Source organism: Rhinichthys klamathensis, unplaced genomic scaffold (assembly GCF_029890125.1).
Source record: "Rhinichthys klamathensis goyatoka isolate OS25496 unplaced genomic scaffold, OSU_Roscu_1.1 h1tg000209l_1, whole genome shotgun sequence".
In the NCBI taxonomy this organism is placed as follows: Eukaryota; Metazoa; Chordata; class Actinopteri; order Cypriniformes; family Leuciscidae; genus Rhinichthys; species Rhinichthys klamathensis.
Window position 1 is genome coordinate 500,479 of NW_026606734.1, and position 22,022 is coordinate 522,500.

General features: G+C 37.6%; 1 protein-coding gene across 1 annotated transcript in view; it reads left to right on the forward strand.

Moving 5' to 3' along the window:
- Nucleotides 1–22,022, forward strand: part of scn5lab (sodium channel, voltage gated, type V-like, alpha b) — a 186,570-nt gene that overhangs the window by 17,942 nt on the left and 146,606 nt on the right. The window contains exon 2 of the mRNA XM_056263626.1: nucleotides 15,825–16,132. Coding sequence (XP_056119601.1) covers nucleotides 15,866–16,132 — 267 coding nt within the window. The 5' untranslated portion in view covers nucleotides 15,825–15,865. The remainder of the gene's footprint in view (nucleotides 1–15,824; nucleotides 16,133–22,022) is intronic.

Below are 22,022 nucleotides of genomic sequence, written 5' to 3' on the forward strand. Positions count from 1 at the left end.
TATGCGGACATTAAGGAAATATTCAATTTTATCATTCTTCAAACAGTTTGGGAATGTACTTTTGAATGTTCTGAAACAAGTAGCAACATATATAAAATGTAAAATGAATGTGTCCAACAGAAGAAAAAAAAAGTTGTATAAATGTTTTTGCACTAAAGTTTTGAGAATATTACTAAAGACCAGATATCTTTGAACGAACTTTACTGGAATAATACTTGTTTATCACTTTGATAGGATCTTGTCGTTATGTTAGATCGGAGAACGTTCCCGGTTAATGCCTCGATATACTCACTGCGAAGTACTTTTCGTTCTTTGCTTTGGGGTAAAAAAGTTTGAAATAAGTGACCAGTGATATACTGTAGTCCGCTCTTGAGAACGACGTTTAGATGAATCTGTAAATATGTGCTGTGCGCTTTCCTCTCAATAACTAAATAAACGCACAACAAAAATGCCAGTGGTTCAGAAAGCTTAGAGATGTGCAGATGTTTGCACCAGCTCTGCAATTCAGCAAGATTTATTTATACAGCATACAATAGATTGTTTAGCAGCTTTACAGTATTAAACATGAAAAACGGTGTCAGAAAACATAATTTTCTTCTATAAAGCAGCTCTCTAGTGTGTGTTAGTCGCGTTTGATTGTTTACATGCCAAAGAAGGCGGAGCCTCAAAGCCACACCCACCTATTACATCATCACCACGGACCAATGAGAGTTCAAAGGTGTTTAGGCATTGGCAAGCTCTTTCGAACTCTCAAAACCATCTTCATTTTTATTTATTTTTTTAGCATTGTATTCTCTTCCGATTCTCTTTTAAAAACAAATGTATTGCTTGAACAACAGTTACAAAACTTGAACAAATAAAATTAAATAAATAATAATAATAATTAGGGCTGTCAAACGATTAATCACGATTAATCGATTAATCGCATCCAAAATAAAAGTTTGTGTTTACATAATATGTGTGTGTGTACTGTGTATAATTATTTTGTATATAAATGCACACATGTATATATTTAAGAAAAATGTTATTTATATATAAAATGTTTATATTTATATAAAATATACATTATATATAGGCTACATTCAGTCTATACATGCAAATATTTCTTAAATACACATGCATGTGTGGGTATTTATGTATTAAAAATAATTATACACAGTACACACACATATATTATGTAAACACAAACTTTTATTTTGGATGCGATTAATCACGTTTAATCGTTTGACAGCCCTAATAATAAAATAAAAATAAAAGGCCCAGGGTTAGGTATACAAGATACAAAAAAACGGTATAATAAACCAAACAGACATTAAAAGGCTTTGACAATTCACAAAATCGTAAATGTATTCAATAAATGAATGGTTTTAACAGCTTTTTTGTTTGTACTGTCCTTAATAGAAACCATCTAATGTTCTAATTCTTACAATACCACAGAAAAAAGAGGTTTCTGATTGCTAAATTTACACCGATGAATATGGAACTTAACGAATAAAATCACCAAATTAATAATATACGCTTCATTTTCCATACTTTTTTTCATATTTGACAAAACCAATTATTACGTGTTCATATAACAAAAGGAAGTTGCAATCCAATTTGTCATTATTAAATGTAGAAACTTCCCAACATAACCTCTTTGTATACTGACAGTGCCAAAAAATATGAGGTACAGTTCAAAACCATCTTCGTTTTGGCCTGATTTTGCCCGAAATGACGTCACAGCAGTTCGTCTTCAAGTGTACGAGGGCCTTTAGCTGTGTGTTCATCAAACGCAGCGTCAGAGTTTGTTTGTAAGAAGCCCTAAGTCAAACTCAAGCGGTTTGCAATCACATATAAAGCACTTGATAATTGATCATGATGCACAACAGCATTCTTTCAAATTACTGATTGTGTCCAATATGACAGTATCCCAAAAAGCTCCGCAATCAAGCGCAGTCGCTCAAAGTGACACGGGTTCAGCCCTGGAGATTTCATCTGTTCCTCAAGTAGGAGCTGAAACGTCTGTCGGAGATGATGACAGGCTACACCCACACACTCGCTAACAGCCAGCCTTTCAATGCTAATCAGTGTATTAATCACTAATTGCTTCCCCACGCACGCAGACTGCGGTTCCCCTGGAAGGTGAGGGTTCGGGAGGGGTTGATTGACAGCAGGTTCAGTGGGCCGCTGGAATCACGGGGGAGAACTCGCAATCCTCTCGCAGTTAGCATGCTAGCAACACGCTAATGACGCCGCTCGGAATTCCATTCGCCCACTGAAATCAGACTCGAGTGACTCCTTCACTCCAGCAGGGATCTCTTAGGAGGAGTTGTGCTCGTATTTGTAAAATCTCGAGGATGAGGGGTGAAACCTTATGCTTAATCACGTCCTGAAATTACATCTGGGACAAAAGTCATCGGAAGCATCCATTTTCCCACCTGTAGACACGAAAAACACAATGCATGCGGTTTTTACCACAAATCATCAGCAGATATCTCAAAATTAAACGGTTGAACTGAACACACAGTATCCTTAGAAAAACAAGTCAACATTATAATACTGATCGTAAGTAAAAGATTAGTGGAGTGCTTTTACAAGAACATAACATTTTTCACTTTTAGTTCAATGCATTTCTTGCCTTTTCTTTCTAATTATCTGTGAAATTTTGCAGTTTTCGAGTGAAAATGTTTCTACACTGATTTTTTCCCCCAGTCTAGTAAAAAAAAGCATGTCGAGAAAGTTTTTAAAAATATTTTATCTTCTAAAATATGTCATCCATTATTTTTCTACTATATGTATATTGAAGTGAATTGGAAAAAAAAATAAGTTCAATCAAATACAGTAGTAAATGTGCTATATATATATTTAAATGCAGTGTTGTTTTTGTATCATTCAGATACTGTTTCGATTTCATGTTTATATATTCTATTTTAATTTCAGTTAAAGTATTTTTGTGTCATTTTTATATATTTTAAATTTTTTAGTATATTAAACAAAATGAAAATTGGACATGTTGCTTTAGCATCAATCTCAAAATAAGTTAAAATTTAATTTTATTTCAGTTCATGTTTATTTTATTTAAAGTAACAACATTGTTTTTAAGTTATAATAATAACCACCCTTGATTTAAAAGCCATCAAAATATGCAATACAAATCTAAATCGTAATAATAAAACATGCACAAATTTACAACAGAATATACAAAGGAAAAGCCTTTTTTGAAAGAAAAAACATTATATCAATGTATTTTCTTTAAAGTCCGCTCACACTTAAAAATACAACTGCTTTATACATAATATACAGTAATTAGAAAATGATATTAAGTATTATTTTTCTACACAGGCCTACTAAAGTCACCAAGTCAGATGGCAATACTGTAGTACTTCTATGGTGATTTAAAAAAATCCCATTGTACAGCTAAAAACATTGTCGCATGTGTACAATTATGTTTTTAATATTCCATATTCATATACTGTGGAATTTACATACTGTAGTACCATACGGTAGTACCATAGTAATACTGTGGTATTTTTGTATGGACTTTTTAAGTTGCATGACAATTTAAAACTCATGTGCATCTCTTATTTATTGATGCCTATCAGGTTTAGTTGCTGAGATATAAACCTGTTGAGTATTTCCTCAACACAGATAAAGTGCGCTGAACACCGCTAGGCTACAGGATCGCGAACACATGATGCGCGTGCAGAAGGACATTACCTGGTTTAGTGTTTCCTCACTAAACAACTATCAGCTTTCACTTCACCTCGGTTTGCTCACTGTGTTTGTGAGTGCTTGATCACAGAGGGTTTCTGGCTGAGAGTTATTCAGGGCAAAGCATGCTATCACGCAATCACATCTCACAACAAACACAACACATGCATCAACTCAGTTTAACAATGTGTGCTTCACAGTGAGAGAGGACGAAGAACGAAGAGAAGAATAATGGGACATTTAATCTGATTAGTGGAGAACTAATGCAGCGCAAAACACACTTGATTAATGAAGACAACAAATATTTCTGAAAAGAAAAGTGTAAACCATTTGTTGAACGCTGCATTATAGCACTGAATATATATAACGATTCCACATTATGTTAATGATTACAGTGTAGAAGTTACTATGGGGGACTATATTTTGAATAGTCAAGATATATTTGCGGTAATTTTGCTGACGTATAACGCAAGCAAATTTTTATGGGTGTTTAGCTATTAAACTTCATTAGACAAAAAAAAAAATTATTCAAAAATGCTACTTAATTTTCATGAATCAGTTCGTTTAACTGAATCAATTTAACTCTGATTCAATGATTCTTTCATTCAAACTCAAAAATTAATTCGCATGACATTTTGCATGTATTAAAATATAAATATAGGTGAACATGTTTGTTCAATATTGTTACTTTCAGACATAAATATTGCGATACACTACCATTCAAACGTTCACAAAAGATTTAACATTCAAATACTGTTTCTTAACTTTGTTTCATCTTGCGAAACACAATGTATCACGGTTTTCACAAAAATATGAACAGTTTTCAACATTGATAATAATAATATACGTTTCTTGAGCATCAGATCATCATATTAGAGTGATTTCTGAAGGATCATGTGACACTGAAGACTGGAGTAATGATGCTGAAAATTCAGCTTTAATCGCAGGAATAAATTACACTTTACTGTATATTCACATAGAAAACATATGATTTAAATTGTAATAATTTTTCAAAATTTTTAGTGTATTTTTGATGAATTAAATGCAGCCTTGGTGAGCATAAAAGTTTTTTACATTCAAATAGCGACCCCAAACCTTTAAACAGTGGAGAATGTATTAAATATCATCAAATAATATAGATATAATTACTTTAGCTTTATCGCCCAGTTCCCTTAAATGAAACCCGTACGCTCTTGTGTTACAGCTGCGATTGAGTAACTTGTAGTCATTTATCCATTCGTCTAATTCTAATCTCTGACTCTATCGGCTTCAGTGGTGAACAATGATCCATCACACAAGAAACAATGAGCGTGACGGTTCACGATGACATTTCTCACTTACCGCGTTAATTAACAACAGGAGTCCGAGTCTCCGAGGAGCATCAGAATCCTTCCGGGATTTAATCATTCCTGCGTTGTTGATGATAAAGTTCTGGTCACTTAAGGTGGCCTGGTTGATTCGAGTGACCTTGTTTCTGTTTGCTGAGGGTTTAATCAGCCTGTGCTCAGTTGAAGTCTCAGGGGAACCTCGTTGACAGATGATGATGTTGTGAGTCGATTATAATATAAAGAGGAGATGGAAATGAAGGAGAGAAACGTCGCCGTTTAGTTCAAATGAAGTTTCTCTGGTTATGTAATTTGAATCTAATTAGCCCTAACTAATGGCTAGTTGTATGTGACTGACCCCAGATCGACATCATAAAAGTCTGTCACCGCATGACCCACAGGATTCATACGCCGTATGCATGAATCACGTCCATGAGTGTCTGGGCCGAGCGCCAGCAGAGAAGCCCGTGACATTCAGAAGATACAGACATACAGTGTCTTAATTATTTCAGTAGATGCTCACAGAACATTTCCTAATATATATGCAGATTCTTGCAGTCCAATCTGTGTTTATGGGAGTCAGTCTTCGGTTATCTATATTGAGAGATGGTTTATGAAAATGGAAATGGAAATAGCCATGCCTGGAACATCAGTGACCAACCGGATCAAGCCAAAAGCCATAGTATGTTATCTTATAATTACTATAATGTTCCCTCGCAAATAGCATTTAAAGAATAGTTCATGCACAAGTTTCAATTCTGCCATGTTGCACCAAACCCAGGTTAGAAAGTGTGAAATATGAAAGAATATTCTCAAACATAAGCTCAGTCGAATCCATCGCACACACTTCCGTCGTGACCTTTAAATTATAGGAATGTAACAGCAGAATTAAAATTTTTGCATGAACTTACTTTTCATTACATTCGAGTTTAAGGCGGAAGTGTGCGCCTTAAACAATTTAAGTGTGCGCAATTTATGTTGCATTCTGGGTTTGTTATGACATGAAAGAATAGTTCATGCAAAAATTTTAATTCTGCTATGTCATAACAAACCCAGAATGCAACATAAATTTCATGGAAAAAATGATCTGATGTGTATATGATTTCACTTTTAGGTAAGCTATTCCTTTAAATGCACTTTATTTTGTATTATTGAGTGCGAATATGTAAATTATCAATGTTAAATGAATGAATGTTGTCAAACATAAGCTCAGTCGAATGCATCGCGCACACTTCCGCCTTAAACTCGAATGTAATGAAAAGTAAGTTAAAATTAAAATTATAACATGTTGCACAATTTAAAATGACAAACTACAGGAATCGTTAAAAAATAGATGCAGGGAAAACTCGATCTGGCGTGTAAATGATTTCATTTTTGGGTGAACTATCCCTTTAAATTCCTAAACTTTAAATTATATGATCAATAAGTCATGACAACATATGTTTTAACTAGGGCTGTCAAACGATTAATCGCGATTAATCGCATCCAAAATAAAAGTTTGTGTTTACATAATATATGTGTGTGTACTGTGTATAATTATTTTTAATACATAAATACTCACACATGCATGTGTATTTAAGAAATATTTGCATGTATATAGACTGAATGTAGCCTATATATAATGTATATTTATATAAATATAAACATTTTATGTATAAATAACATATTTTTCTTAAATATATACGTGTGTGTATTTATATATAAAATAATTATACACAGTACACACACATATATTATGTAAACACAAACTTTTATTTTGGATGCGATTAATCGTGATTAATCGTTTGACAGCCCTAGTTTTAACTCATCAAAATAAGTTTTAACTAATTAGATTTAACTCATTTTAATGTAATTTGTTGAAATGACTTAAAGTTCATTCTACTTATACATTTAAGGCAGCAACTTTTTTTTTTTTTACAGTAAATATAATAAAAGAATAGTTTATGCAAAAATGAAAATTCTGCCATGTTGTACCGAACACAATTTAAAGTGACAAGCTCCAAAAAATCAGAAAAAGTGCAACACAAAAAGTCTTTTTTGACTGAAGTCTTCCTTTAAATGCGCTTTATTTTGTGTAAAATGTCAGCGTTATATGAATTCAGACGGTGAAACGCAGCGCTTGCACACTCTTCTCTAGGGCATGCGCTTGCTCTTTCTCTCGCCGCTGACATTCTCATGCTTGTTTGCGTCTGGTCTGCATGAGGGACCTTTTATGATGTCATTTCTGATACGTCCCGCTGGTGGCAGAGACTGTACTGACATTTGACTTTGGCTCTGTAACTTCTCAGTGTCAAGTGTGCAGATAAGAGCCGTGACTTTATCCGGGCCGCTGACACCACGGGCCGGGCCTCGGACCACTGCAGACTCATGACTAAAGCCTGAGGAATCCCAGCGCTGCACATGCTCCTCAGCCTTCACCACCACTGTCCTAATACGGCTTATTTTACTATGCTTTTATATACTTTTATAGCATTTATAAAAAAAATAATAATCAATTTTACATCTTCATTTGAATTTTTATTTTAGTTCTTTTGTTGTTTTTAACTTTTTTTTTAATTGTCTATTTCATTTTTTTTATCAGATTATTTATATTTAGTCATTTCAGTTATTCATCTTAAACTATCAAAAATTTTAAATGTTCATAAAGTTTACGTTATTTTATTTTATTTCAAAAATTATTTGACGATTTTAATTCAAATTCGTAAATTATTTAAAAAGTTTTATTTTATGAAGCTTGTTTCTGCCACAGAATAAAACAATTAAAAATATAATTGCGATAACCCCCCCCCCCCCCCCCCCCACCCCACACACACAATTCTGATTTTATTTCTCGCGATTATGAGATTTTTTTTTATTGTGAGATAAAAAGTTGAGTTTAAAACGAGTTTATTTATAACTTTGCGATTTCATCTATTTATCTTTCATTTCAGTTTCAGATTATTTTTAGTTTTAGTAATTTTAACTTTTCATCTAATGAGAATTATAAATGTTGCTGTGGCAACTAACTGAAATAAAGTAAGTTTTTATTCGAAAAACTTTTTATTCGATTTAGCCGTTCATTTACACGACAACGGTGTTTTAGGAGCCTGAAAACGCAAACTTTTGAAAACATGTTTTAAAGTGCAAGTTTTTGAAAACGACACCGTTATCGTCTCCGTGTAAACTAAACTAAATCTCAAATTAGTGAAAACAGTGAGGTCATGCGTATTACGTGTTCAGTCTACAGGGGTGACATCGCCATCTACTGGCCGGCAGCAAAATGCAGTTGTCGTCTGTAAAGAAAAAAAAAAACATTTTCGTTTGTAGTTTTAAAAAATGCAAAGGAAAAACTTTTCCGTTTTAGTTCAACTTTGTTGTGTAAATGTACCTTTTATCTGCTCAATTCATCGGTGCAGATTATTAGAAAAATCTGTCCTCTTAATTTTCAATGAATGCTTTTGCTCTGCTCTGCAAATTTGGTGTGTAACTTAATGCATTTGAACACCTTCACATATATCCAGTGCTGCAGCTGACAACTGTTCTTATACATAAATGTAATTGTAATAATCGCACCACATACTGTGTGATGGTAATATGCACACACACGGCTGACACCGCTCATCCTCACTCATTGATGTTCTCTTGTTTGGTTGCGTGTGTGTGTGTGTGTGCATCACGGCGGCGCTCTGGCCTGGAATGGGCAGAGACATTAAAACACACAGCCGTGATTCAGTGACAAGCTGCTCTCCTTCGTCCGCATCAGACGTGTGTTTCGGCACTCGCCCCCACAGCGTCCTGAGGTGACCCCGAATCTCAGCACACCCATCCACCCATCCATCCATCCCTCCATCCATCCATCCATCCATCCACCCATCCATCCATCCCTCCATCCATCCATCCATCCACCCATCCATCCATCCACCCATCCATCCATCCATCCATCCACCCATCCATCCACCCATCCATCCATCCATCCATCCATCCATCCACCCATCCATCATCCACCCATCCATCCATCCACCCATCATCCATCCATCCATCCATCCATCCATCCACCCATCCATCCATCTACCCATCCATTCACCCATCCATCCATCCATCCATCCACCCATCCATCCACCCATCCATCCATCCCTCCATCCATCCACCCATCCATCCATCCATCCATCCACCCATCCATCCATCCCTCCATCCATCCATCCATCCCTCCCTCCACCCATCCACCATCCATCCACCATCCCTCCATCCATCCATCCATCCATGCATCCATCCATCCATCCCTCCACCCATCCATCCATCCATCCACCCATCCATGCATCCATCCATCCCTCCACCCATCCATCCACCCATCCATCCATCCATCCATCCATCCATCCATCCACCCATCCATCCATCTACCCATCCATCCACCCATCCATCCACCCATCCATCCATCCCTCCATCCACCCATCCATCCATCCATCCATCCATCCACCCATCCATCCATCCATCCATCCACCCATCCATCCATCCACCATCCCTCCATCCATCCATCCCTCCCTCCACCCATCCACCATCCATCCACCATCCCTCCATCCATCCATCCATCCATCCATGCATCCATCCATCCATCCATCCCTCCACCCATCCATCCATCCATCCACCCATCCATGCATCCATCCATCCCTCCACCCATCCATCCATCCACCCATCCATCCATCCACCCATCCATCCATCCATCCATCCATCCACCATCCCTCCATCCCTCCATCCATAAACCCATCCATCCATCCACCCATCCACCCATCCATCCATCCCTCCACCCATCCCTCCATCCACCCATCCATCCACCCATCCATCCATCCATCCATCCATCCACCATCCCTCCATCCATCCATCCATCCATCCATCCATCCACCCATCCACCCATCCATCCATCCATCCCTCCCTCCACCCATCCATCCCTCCACCCACCCATCCATCCATCCCTCCACCCACCCTCCATCCATCCATCCATCCATCCCTCCACCCATCCATCCATCCACCCATCCATCCCTCCCCCCATCCATCCATCCATCCCTCCCTCCCTCCACCCACCCATCCCTCCACCCATCCCTCCATCCATCCACCCATCCCTCCATCCCTCCACCCATCCCTCCATCCACCCATCCATCCATCTATCCACCCATCCCTCCATCCATCCCTCCACCCATCCATCCACCCATCCCTCCATCCATCCATCCCTTCACCCATCCCATCCATCCATCCACCCATCCATCCATCCATCCATCCCTCCACCCATCCACCCATCCATCCCTCCATCCATCGACCCATCCATCCACCCATCCCTCCATCCATCCCTTCACCCATCCCTCCATCCATCCACCCACCCATCCATCCACCCATCCCTCCATCCATCCATCCCTTCACCCATCCCATCCATCCATCCATCCCTCCACCCATCCATCCACCCATCCATCCCTCCATCCATCGACCCATCCCTCCATCCATCCCTCCACCCATCCCTCCATCCATCCACCCATCCCTCCATCCATCCCTTCACCCATCCCTCCATCCATCCACCCACCCATCCATCCACCCATCCCTCCATCCATCCATCCCTTCACCCATCCCATCCATCCATCCATCCCTCCACCCATCCATCCACCCATCCATCCCTCCATCCATCCACCCATCCCTCCATCCATCCCTTCACCCATCCCTCCATCCATCCACCCACCCATCCATCCACCCATCCATCCATCCATCCATCCCTCCATCCATCTATCCACCCATCCATCCACCCACCCATCCATCCACCCATCCCTCCATCCATCCATCCCTTCACCCATCCCTCCATCCATCCACCCACCCATCCATCCACCCACCCATCCATCCACCCATCCCTCCATCCATCCATCCCTTCACCCATCCCATCCATCCATCCATCCCTCCACCCATCCATCCACCCATCCATCCCTCCATCCATCGACCCATCCCTCCATCCATCCCTCCACCCATCCCTCCATCCATCCACCCATCCCTCCATCCATCCCTTCACCCATCCCTCCATCCATCCACCCACCCATCCATCCACCCATCCCTCCATCCATCCATCCCTTCACCCATCCCATCCATCCATCCATCCCTCCACCCATCCATCCACCCATCCATCCCTCCATCCATCCACCCATCCCTCCATCCATCCCTTCACCCATCCCTCCATCCATCCACCCACCCATCCATCCACCCATCCCTCCATCCATCGCAGAAAGTTGCGTCTCCCAGCCACACATCGCTGTGTTTCGTTCTTGAATGATTCGCTGTTATTGAACAAATCGGGCGAGTCAATGATTCAATGACTCATTCATAAAGTCAGGCCTTTTCCCAAATGGCACCATAAACAAGCACCTTCTGACACGTAAAATTAATGATTCTATGATTCACTTGTTAAGATTTCAACATTTCATATTTATATATTTATTATAGTATATTCATATAGTTATATTTACTGTAAATCTCAAAACCATTATTTAGGCAATTGTAATTGCAGTGTAAATGGATTTTGATAAATGGTAAGATGGATTTTGTTGATAATGATTTCATTGAATGGATGATCAACAGGTGAACAGTATTTAAATGTGCTGGGACAGAAAGTTGAAGGTGTTCTGGCTGGTGAATTTGGTGCAGAACGGCTCCCGTCACAGATGAAAGACTCGCTCAATCAGTTTTAAAAAATACATTTCGGCAATTGGATAGAGTTTTGGCAATGCAACTGTAACGCAGGATTTAGTGAGCGAATGTGTTTGAGCTCAATTATCCTAATTAAATACCTGTATAGGAGCTATTTTAAGGCATACGATAAATTCTCATTGCATTCAAATTATATATATATATATATATATATATATATATATATATATATATATATATATGTGTGTATATATATATATATATATATATATATATGTGTGCATATGTATATATATATATATATATTAAAGAATGTACTGTCAGTAAATAAATTAAAATGCCTGTAATCTGTCTAATGCATCATTAAAATTCAGACAAAGTGAACCTCACCACCTTGCTCTGAATAATCTGTCAATTTGAATATGTGTGTGGGTGCAAAAGCTGAGTTTCAGGGCCACAGAACGAGCCTGAGACGTTCGTCTGGTGCTGTTAAAGCATGACGCTGCAGGGTCTCTCTCTCTCTCTCTCTCTCTCTCTCTCTCTCTCTCTAAGGGAAAGTCGCAGTCAGAAATTCTGCTGCGAGGCGAGAAAACAATTCCGGCATTTTGGGTTTTTGTTCGGTTCCACTGGACACAATGTGGCTCCTTCCGGGCCAAGCGCTTCTGAAATGGTATGGAAATAAAGACTGGGGTTATTCTCAGTGCTCAGACTGAGGACCGACTTCTGGAAATCTGGTTAACCCCTCGTTGGTGGCGCAGTCGTGCAAGAACATTCATCATGAATGATTCTCAGTGGGATTGATATGGTTTCTTACTGGTCCAAATCAAGATTTCACACTCAAGTCTTTAAACTATCAGCTAACTGAAGCTGTTTATTATACATGATGCACATGCTAAAAGCTAATTGAACACAACTAAATGCCATACTGGATTGAACTAAACTATGCAAGTTGTTCCTTGTCTAAACCTGTTTGTGACAAATCTTGCTTTGTATTTTTGCACATTTTTATTTTATGGAACATAAAAACAAAGTCCTACCCACCAGGGTTATTATATAAGTACTTATACTGTATATAAGTAATAGATTAAAAAAAACCATAAACTAAACAAAATGTAGACATGTTTTCTTGGCTGAAATAAGTTGAAGTTGAAGCATTAAAATTATTAACTGGAAATCAGTTGAAACTGAAACAAAATAATGTAAAACTAAATGGTAATATTTATAACAACAAAAACGAATGAAAATGATAAAAGTGTATAACAAAATAGCTAAAAATGTAAATAAACTAAGAATATAAAATTAATAACTGGAAATAAATAAAAAACCTGAAATAGGATTAAAGCAAAACCTGAAATAGAAAATAATTTAACCTAAATAGTAATACAAATAAATAAAAAAGTAACTTGAAACTTGATAAAAAATTGAAACAGAAAATAATTTCAAACTAATTTTTTTTTAAAAGCGAATACAAATAACAAAAGTGCATCAAAAATGTAGAAAAATAAAAATGAACAGAAAATATAGAAATAAAAGCTAATTCTAAATATAAATAAAACTATAAATAATTGTACAATAGCACTGCGACTCATGAAATATATCTCCTGTGGTTCAGTGAAACCTCTTCCATCACGTCCTCCATCGCCTGGTCTCAGCGCTGATGATAACCGCGAGAGCTGAGTGTTTAGACCAAACATCTGATTCAGGTTTTCAAGGAGCCACTTGTTGAAACTCTGCCTTTGTCTCAGCTCAAACATAGCTGGGATTTAACGTGCAGATGTTGCCATTGTGCTCCCGCTCCACACCGCATGCTTGAGCACACGACAGATGATCACTCGGTCCAGGAACAGATGGCCCGATCTGCGTTAAAACACTCGTCACATTTACACTCGGGATAATGGTGTCTTTTTATTTGCAGACACGTTCGAGAGCCACAGTCATATTCGTGTGTTCGGTTCTCAGACCAGCTGTCAAACACAGAGGAGTGTGTATCGAAACGTTCGGATCAAAACCCAAACGAGGTTCTGATGTTTCATGAAAAAACAAAAACCAGCAGCGAAAAAAACTCTTTTAGGAAGTAACAGAGAACAGTTGGTCTTTTGATGGTTGGTTTTTTTTCTAACTACGAATATTTTGTATTCATTGTAAAACATTTCTTTAGAATGTTCTTTTTTTGTTTTGTTAAGATCGTTCTGAGAACAAAACGCGTGAAGATTTTGAATTCCTGAAAAGAATGTTTGTGCTTAATTCTAATATGCTGATTTTCTGCTCAAGAAACATTTCTGATTATTATCAATGTTGAAAACAGTTCATATTTTTGTGGAAACAGTGATACACCATTTAAAAGTACGTTAGACATTTTTTATTCATTAAGGATGCATTAAATTGATCAAAGGTGACAGTAAATGTCACGGAATGGGTAGATTCAAGATGCGAGGACTCAAGTGCAGAAACAAATGGGTATATTTATTAACCCTCTGGGGTCCTTTGGCCCAAATGGACCCGAAGCATTTAAATACACATTTTTTTTTTTAAATCATAGCTTTATCGGAATAGTCCGAAATTTGGTGACTTTGTTGGTACTTGGTATATGAACACCCAAAAAAATGGGGGACAGGATTTGAATAGTCTAAGACAAGTGGTTGTAAAAAAAATAGTCACACTCAGGACCTTCGGGTCCAAATGGACCCGCATAGGAAATTAATGGGAAATTGGCAAAAATGTGAAAATACAGAGTTTTTTTGTGCGTACAATCTACAAATCAGCCACGATCCAGAAAAAAAGCACACAACGGTGAAGGGGTGAATCTATAAAACATCAAGAGTGCAAAACAGACACATCCACACACACACACAAACACACTTTATACACATACACACTAATAAATTCAGATTACATGGGTTTTGAATTTTTAAAATGCTCAGTTTGTCCACCAGATGGCATCCATCTCATTTCAAAAATTGCTTTCATGAGGCCTAGGCTTGACTCTAAAACAAAATACAGCTTTAAAAAAAAAAAAAAAAAATTCTATTATATTCAATGGGGAAAAAATGGGTCATAATTATTGCATTAATATTAATTATAAATCATTTTTATTTTTGAAATTATCTCAAAACAACAAAAAAGAAAATAATTTTTTTTATAAAAAACAAGCAAAAATTTTTTTTAATGATTTTTAAAAAAGAATATGAATCCTGCCCTTTGGGTCCATTTGGACCCGAACACCCAAAGTTTGACTGTTAAACGAACAACCCCAGAGGGTTAAGTAACAAACAAACACAAACTACTAACAAAACTCCCTCGTGGGGAAAAACGAGAACAATAACAGGCAGGATCAGGAACATGGACAACTTGGACAATGAACCAGCACAGGACTGCAAACACAGGGAGACTAAATAGGGAAACAAACATAAGAGGGTAACGAGGGAAGGCAGGTGGGACATATCAATCAATAATGAGATAAGATGGGCGGGGCTAAACAATAGACAGGAGAGCACATGGCACAAGGAAATGCATGACAAGCCATGTGCTCACAACAAACCAAACTAAACACAAACACATGACAAACCGGGAATGTCAGAGCTCTGTCACCAAACCAGATATAAACCAAACAGAGGTGACAGAAACCCTGACATTAAAGACATTTATAATGTTGCAAAATATTTATTTCAAATAAATGCTGTTCTTTTGAACTTTCTATTTCTCAAAGAATCCTGAAAAATAAAATGTATTACAGTTTCCACAAAAATATGATGTGTTTCCAACACTGATAATAATCATAAATGTTTCTTGAGCATCAGATCCTCATATTAGAGTGATTTCTGAAGGATCATGTGACACTGAAGACTGGAGTAATGATGCTGAAAATACAGCTTTGATCACAGGAATAAATTACACTTTACTGTATATTCACATAGAAAACAGCTGATTTACATTGTAATAATTTTTCACAGTATTTTTGATTAAATAAATATGTTATCCGATATGTTTGCCATATTGCTCAATATTGCTCTCGTTTCTCGCCAAAAAGCCCAAATGATCATATTTGCTTGCTTTTCACTTCAGTTGGAAATTAGGATAAAAATGTGAGAGAAAGTTGATACTTCAGTGAAATGTCCCTGAGAAGGATCCGAATAACCCGTTCCTCTGTCCCTCCAGCGGTGAAGTAAGCACTTGCACAGGAGGCTCAGGATGAGAAGATGGCAGCCATACTGTTTCCACCGGGTCCTGACAGTCTTCACCGGTTCACCCGCGAGTCCCTGGCTGGCATCGAGCAGCGGATCGTCGAGGAGGAGGCCCGCAATGCCAAGGAGTACAAGGAGGACCTGGGAGACGTGGAGACGCCCAAGTCCCGGGCCGACCTGGAGGCCGGGAAACAGCTCCCGCGAATCTTTGGAGACATTCCTTCTGGACTGGTGGGCGTCCCTCTGGAGGACATCGATCCGTTCTACTTCCAGAGCAAGAGAGTGAGTGTATCGTCCAGCCTGATCTCAGGAGAGTGTCTATCGCATGCATTGGGTTTATCGTCAAGTCAGTCAAGTCATCTTTATCTATATAGCGCTTTTAACAATGTAGATTGTTCCAAAGCGGCTTTACAGAGATAATAGGGACTTAAAGGGATAGTTCACCCCAAAATGTAAACTCTGTCAGTAATGACTCTCCCCTCATGTTGTTCAACCCCGTAAGACTTTCCTTCATCTTCAGAACACAAATTAAGATATTTCTGATTAAATCTGAGAGCTGGATCACTCCTCCATAGGCTTCTAAGGGATTGAAAACTTGCCGGCCCAGAAAAGTTATTAAAGACATCGTTAAAATAGTCCGAGTGACTACAGCGGCTCAACCTTAAGTTTATCAAGCGATGAGAATACTTTTTGTGCGCAAAAAACAAACAAAAATAACGACTTTATATATAACGACTGTACGACCCAGAAGCGCTGCGCTGTTACACTACGAGAACTCACTCGAGGCCCACAGAGAAGGACATGAAGAGTTGAATAAAGTCGTTATTTTTGTTTGTTTTTTGCGCACAGAAAGTATTCTCGTCGCTTGATAAACTTAAGGTTGAGCCACTGTCGTCACTCGGACTATTTTAACGATGTCTTTAACTTTATGTGCCGGCAAGTTTCAATCCCTTAGAAGCCTATGGAGGAGTGATCCAGCGCTCAGATTAATCAGAAATATCTTAATTTGTGTTCAGAAGATGAACGAAAGTCTTACGGGGTTGAACAACATGAGGGAGAGTAATTACTGACAGAGTTTACATTTTGGGGTGAACTATCCCTTTAAAGGTGCCCTAGAATGTTTTTTTTTATTATTTTATAATGTTTCCTGGGTTACCCTTATAATGTTAGTATGTTTTTTAGATAAAAAATAATCATAATTTAGAAATAAATGGCATTTTTCCTAGCCTGCTTTTAGCCTCTGATTTGGAACACTGTTTGAAGGGGCGTGTCTGCTGTGGGATTCAGTGTAACCGCGGCCACTGCTGTGATTGGCTGTGGGATTCAGTGTAACCGCGGCCACTGCTGTGATTGGCTGACATGCTTGCATTTGAAATAGCAACGCATTACATGTGAAAGTCTCTCCCGAATACTTTTACTACCGCTATTATACGTTTTTACTATAACAGCTATCGAGATTAACGAATCGTGAGATGTTTTTAAAGTATTTAGATCTATTCCCATCACATAAAATGTTGCCGTGATGAGCATTGAGCAGATGACTGTGTTGATCGCGAGAATGAAGATCTAATCATTGCAAAGCAGTTTCTGCACTCTCTCTAAGGCTTTCCCAATGCAAACACGATGATGTAAACACAGTAAGAGCTTCGTTGTGCAGTGTAACGTGCGTCATTGATTTCATAACGAGTTTGGCAAGTGTCAGATAAACTCGCGCTGTGTGGAAAGATTGTTCTTTGATCGCTTTCTGTATATAATTTGTTCACAATTTTAAATACGATTATTTTCATCCTACTAAAAGAAACGATGTGAAGCTGATATTTTAGTCACTGGCTTGACTTACTGATGCATAAACAGTATTTGAACGATTTTGAGAGAAAGATTACCTGTCTGAAACTTGAAACATCAGAAAGTGTTGCTTGGTAGCTCGATCCGAGGCCAGCTCTGTATTGGCCAAGTTGAGGAAACAGTCGGTGAAATGTTTGGAAATTTCAGAGAAAATAAAATTAACCCATTGTTTCTTCAGAGGCTCAGATGAAGGAACTAAAAAATACTTTTGTGTTCATGTGTACATCCACACTGAGCAACTGCCATGCTTCGGCTGCGCAGTTCCGCCTGGCATTGAGGGCTGGCATTATGCAAATATTTGGAGGCGTACATATTAATGATCCCGACTATTGCGTCACAGTCGGTATTGTGTGGAGAACCGACCGTTTTTCAGGGGTGTTTTTCATAAACGTGAATTAAATGAGAACGCGAAAACAGTCCAGTTTGAGATTCACTCTATGTCATGTCCATGCACTGAACTCTTGTTATTTGACTATACCAAGGTAAATTCAATTTTGAATTATAGGTCACCTTTAAAGCAATTATCGTGCAATTTATACGCCAAAAAAATGAGTTTTTACGTGCGTATGTTGAGGAGAGATTCTCTGATATGATTGTAAAGTGCTTTGGGTGTACAGTAGTACATATGAAAGCGCTATATAAATGCCTCATTCATTCAAATGATACACAGTTTTCCCGTGCATATGATACACACTTGTAATACACACCACTAATCCTACCCAAACGTATAATACATACGGTACCACACCACTACTAAAGATACCCATCCGTATCATATGCACGTAAAAAATTGTTCACGTATAAATTGCATGATAAACACAATGTGTGCTATAGAGACGCATTTGGGGTGACCGGGTTGCCATAGCATAGACCTGTAAATGACATACATGCTATTTTATATATGAGACCCTGGATCTCAAAACCAGTCACAAGGGTCCATTTATACATCAGCTGAAAGTTGAATAAAATAAGCTTTCCATTGATGTATGGTTTGTTATTATAGGACAATATTTGTCCGAAATACAACAATTTGAAAATCTTGTAATCTGAGAGTGCAAATAAATCTAAACATTGAGAAAATCTCCTTTAAATTTGTGCATTTATGTCAGCTTTTGCTGCATTCACTCACAAAAATATATATTTTTTATATATTAACGGTAGGAAATTTACAAAATATTCTTCATGGAACATGATCTTTACTTAACATCCTAATGATTTTTGGCATAAAGAAAAATCGATATTTGTGACCCCATACAATGTATATTTTGCTATTGCCACAAGTATACCAGTGTGACATGTGACCTGGTTTCGTGCTCAAGGGTCACATGTGGATTTGCTGTTGAGACCCAGCAAGCAATTTTGCGTTTAAAAGACGTCTAATAGCCGTCCAAACACAGCCTAGGCTGAAACAAGGCAAAATTTGGGCTGTCGATACAGTATAGACTAGAAAAAAATAGACTTTATGCAAAAATCAAAGGCAACAAACTTTCGATGATGCCTTAAAATGAATTTCATAAAAGAAAAAAGGGCGTATAGCATTAGAACAACAGCAGGGTTTCTAAGAAGAAGCTTGTGTACCGCGGTACGAAAGGTTTAAGTTTTAGTAAAACAAAGCGATGTCCGTCAGTAAAGGGCAGCGGATGTGTGTGCTACAGGAATAGCAGACGGATGAATAGCATGAGTCAGTGAGCCGCTGTTAATGCGACCGCTGCTGCGCTGGCTTCTCTCGCACACGCTTCGGCTTTCACAAGCAGACAAATCTCCATTTCTATGGATTTCAGCTGAAAGTTTTGACTCCAAACTCCTTTTAAATGCCATTTTCAGTGGGAAAATGGGCCCTGTTTAGACTTTTATAAGCCGTTAAGAAAGATGAATTGACACTAAACAGGACTCCTTCGATTAAAGGCCCGAAAGTTTCGCCTCTCCCTTTGATATTTTTGCAAACCCACAGAGAACAGAAATCATTATAAATAAGTTTTGTATTTCTTAAGCCCCATTCGCACAGGAATAGTTGTGCACATGACCTTACATAACAGCCTCATGTAGACATTAATACTCAGATGTCAACGATAATTTAATAACTGTAACTAAAATATATATTGCCTATATCGTGATCGTGAGCTTTTTTACTGCCTTACTTTTTTCCTCATTGTCACGATCAAGTTTCGTTTTCATTGTTCCCATCTTCTTGTTGCTAGTTGGTTTCCATGGTTACTGATTAAGTTGCGCACCTGTTTCTGGTTTCGTTGATTATCCTGTGTGTATTTAAGCCCTCAGTTCTTTCTGTTCATTGTTCGGTGTCCGTTTATGTGGTTTACTTTTGTTTCTTGTTTAATCATTCGTCATTGTGCGATTATTACTACAGCAACACAGCATCACAAAAAATCGTCATAAATGAGATATCATTCAAACACTCAAAAACCATTTTGAAATTGAACATTGCGTTACTATGGAACGGCCACTTTAAAACTTTTTAGTGGCTCAATTTTTGTGTTATCAACACGACTTGGTTAGACAAATGGCGCCGATTTTCTAGCAATTTTAGATGCCAAATTCTTTGAAAAAAAGTCATTTATTTATATAACACTTTATACTTTTTCAACAACAGTTTCAATGCTGCAAAGTTAAACTCAATTTGTTCAAAACTCAATTCAGTTCAAATGTTGCTTCTCATCGAACAGTGTCAGTGCAATTAAATTACTTATATTACTCATTCTAAATATTAATCAATTAACCCTTTTTAAACCATTAAATCACCATAAACAGGAAAATTGTCATTATTATTAAGAAAAGTGTCATTATTCAGCTCAATTCAGTTCAGTTCAGTTCCCATAATAGTCTTGATGTTGCAAATTAATTTAAACTTTGTTTAGATTATTAAACAAATTAAATTCAGCTATAAAGCAGCTCTATACAAGACAATAGAGTTATTCTTCAGCTCAGTGAATGTTGAAAGGTTCAAATTTAGTTTGAACTGAACTTTGTTCAAAACTCAATTCAGTTATTCGATAATTCTTCTTATCTGATAGTGTCAGTGCTGTTAATTGCTAATATTACGAAATAATAATTCTTTTAAACCCATAAAATCACCATCAGTACGACTTGTGCACTACATTAGAAGTCTTCTGAATTCATCTGACAAAAAGACAGAAATTTAGGTCGTTCACTTTAAAACCGTGTTTGGCCTCAGGCCGCGAGACTCATTCAAAGCTTGGAGAATCTGCTAGATAACTCCTTTTGTGTTTTTGAGCAACTACTGAGTGTGAGGAGATGATGACAGATCTTTCATTTCTGAGTGAACTGATTGCTTTTAATATTATTTCCCATTGTGGTAGATGCATTGGGTCTCATTCATGAAACACGAGCAGAACGAATTTTGTGTAAATCGTGTGTAAAGTGGTTCTGGGGTAAATTTTCGGATTCATTAAAATGTTTGTATTTTTCCAAATGTTAGTTGGTACGAAAGAAATCTACACTCTGCTCCCAGCCACGCGTAAATAGTGAGTTCAACATCCGAACGTTTTGCTCATTAATAACTAAGGCTGCATTTTAATTCACCTTAATCGGGTACATATTTACACAGCATTTTGAAAAAATATTATATATAGTAATTACATACGGTTTTTCTTTTGACTTCTGGGACTGTTTGATTAACAGATGAAACTCCAGTAACTGCTCTGTAATGCTGCCAAGCTTGCTTTTCTTTAGGACCTGATACGCCACTATGTATGCTTGAAAATAAAATGTGGTGTTTTGAATGAACTTCTGATAATAAAACTTCGATTTCTGCATCTGAGAAATTTTTCTTTTTCATTCGCTTTTGAGAAGACACGTTGAAATCCTTCGTTTGGTGTCATAATATGATGCCCAAATTAGGGGTGGAACGGTACACAGGAGTCACGGTTCGGTTCATACCTCGGTTCAGGCATCACGGTTCGGTACGATTTCGGTACAGTGGAGGGAAAAGCAAAACAAAAATGCAGAAGGCATTGTATTTTTTAAATAAGTTTTATTAATAAAGGCATAGAACCAGTTTATTTGTAGAGCACTGACAATAGTTTTATATAATGAGTTTATTAATTAAATTAATAAAAAGACAAAAAGACCTTGCGATATGTTTGGTAATTGTACCTGAATTAATTTAAAATTAATTTGCTATATTTCAGATCAATATATTTGTTTTCCTTAATTTTAATTAACATTATTAATTAACAATGTAACATTATTCTCATCTGAATTATAAATAATTGATTTCTGGATAAAATATATACTACCATTAAAACACATTCGATTTTCTTTTTTAATCAATGTAGAATGTGTAAGATTA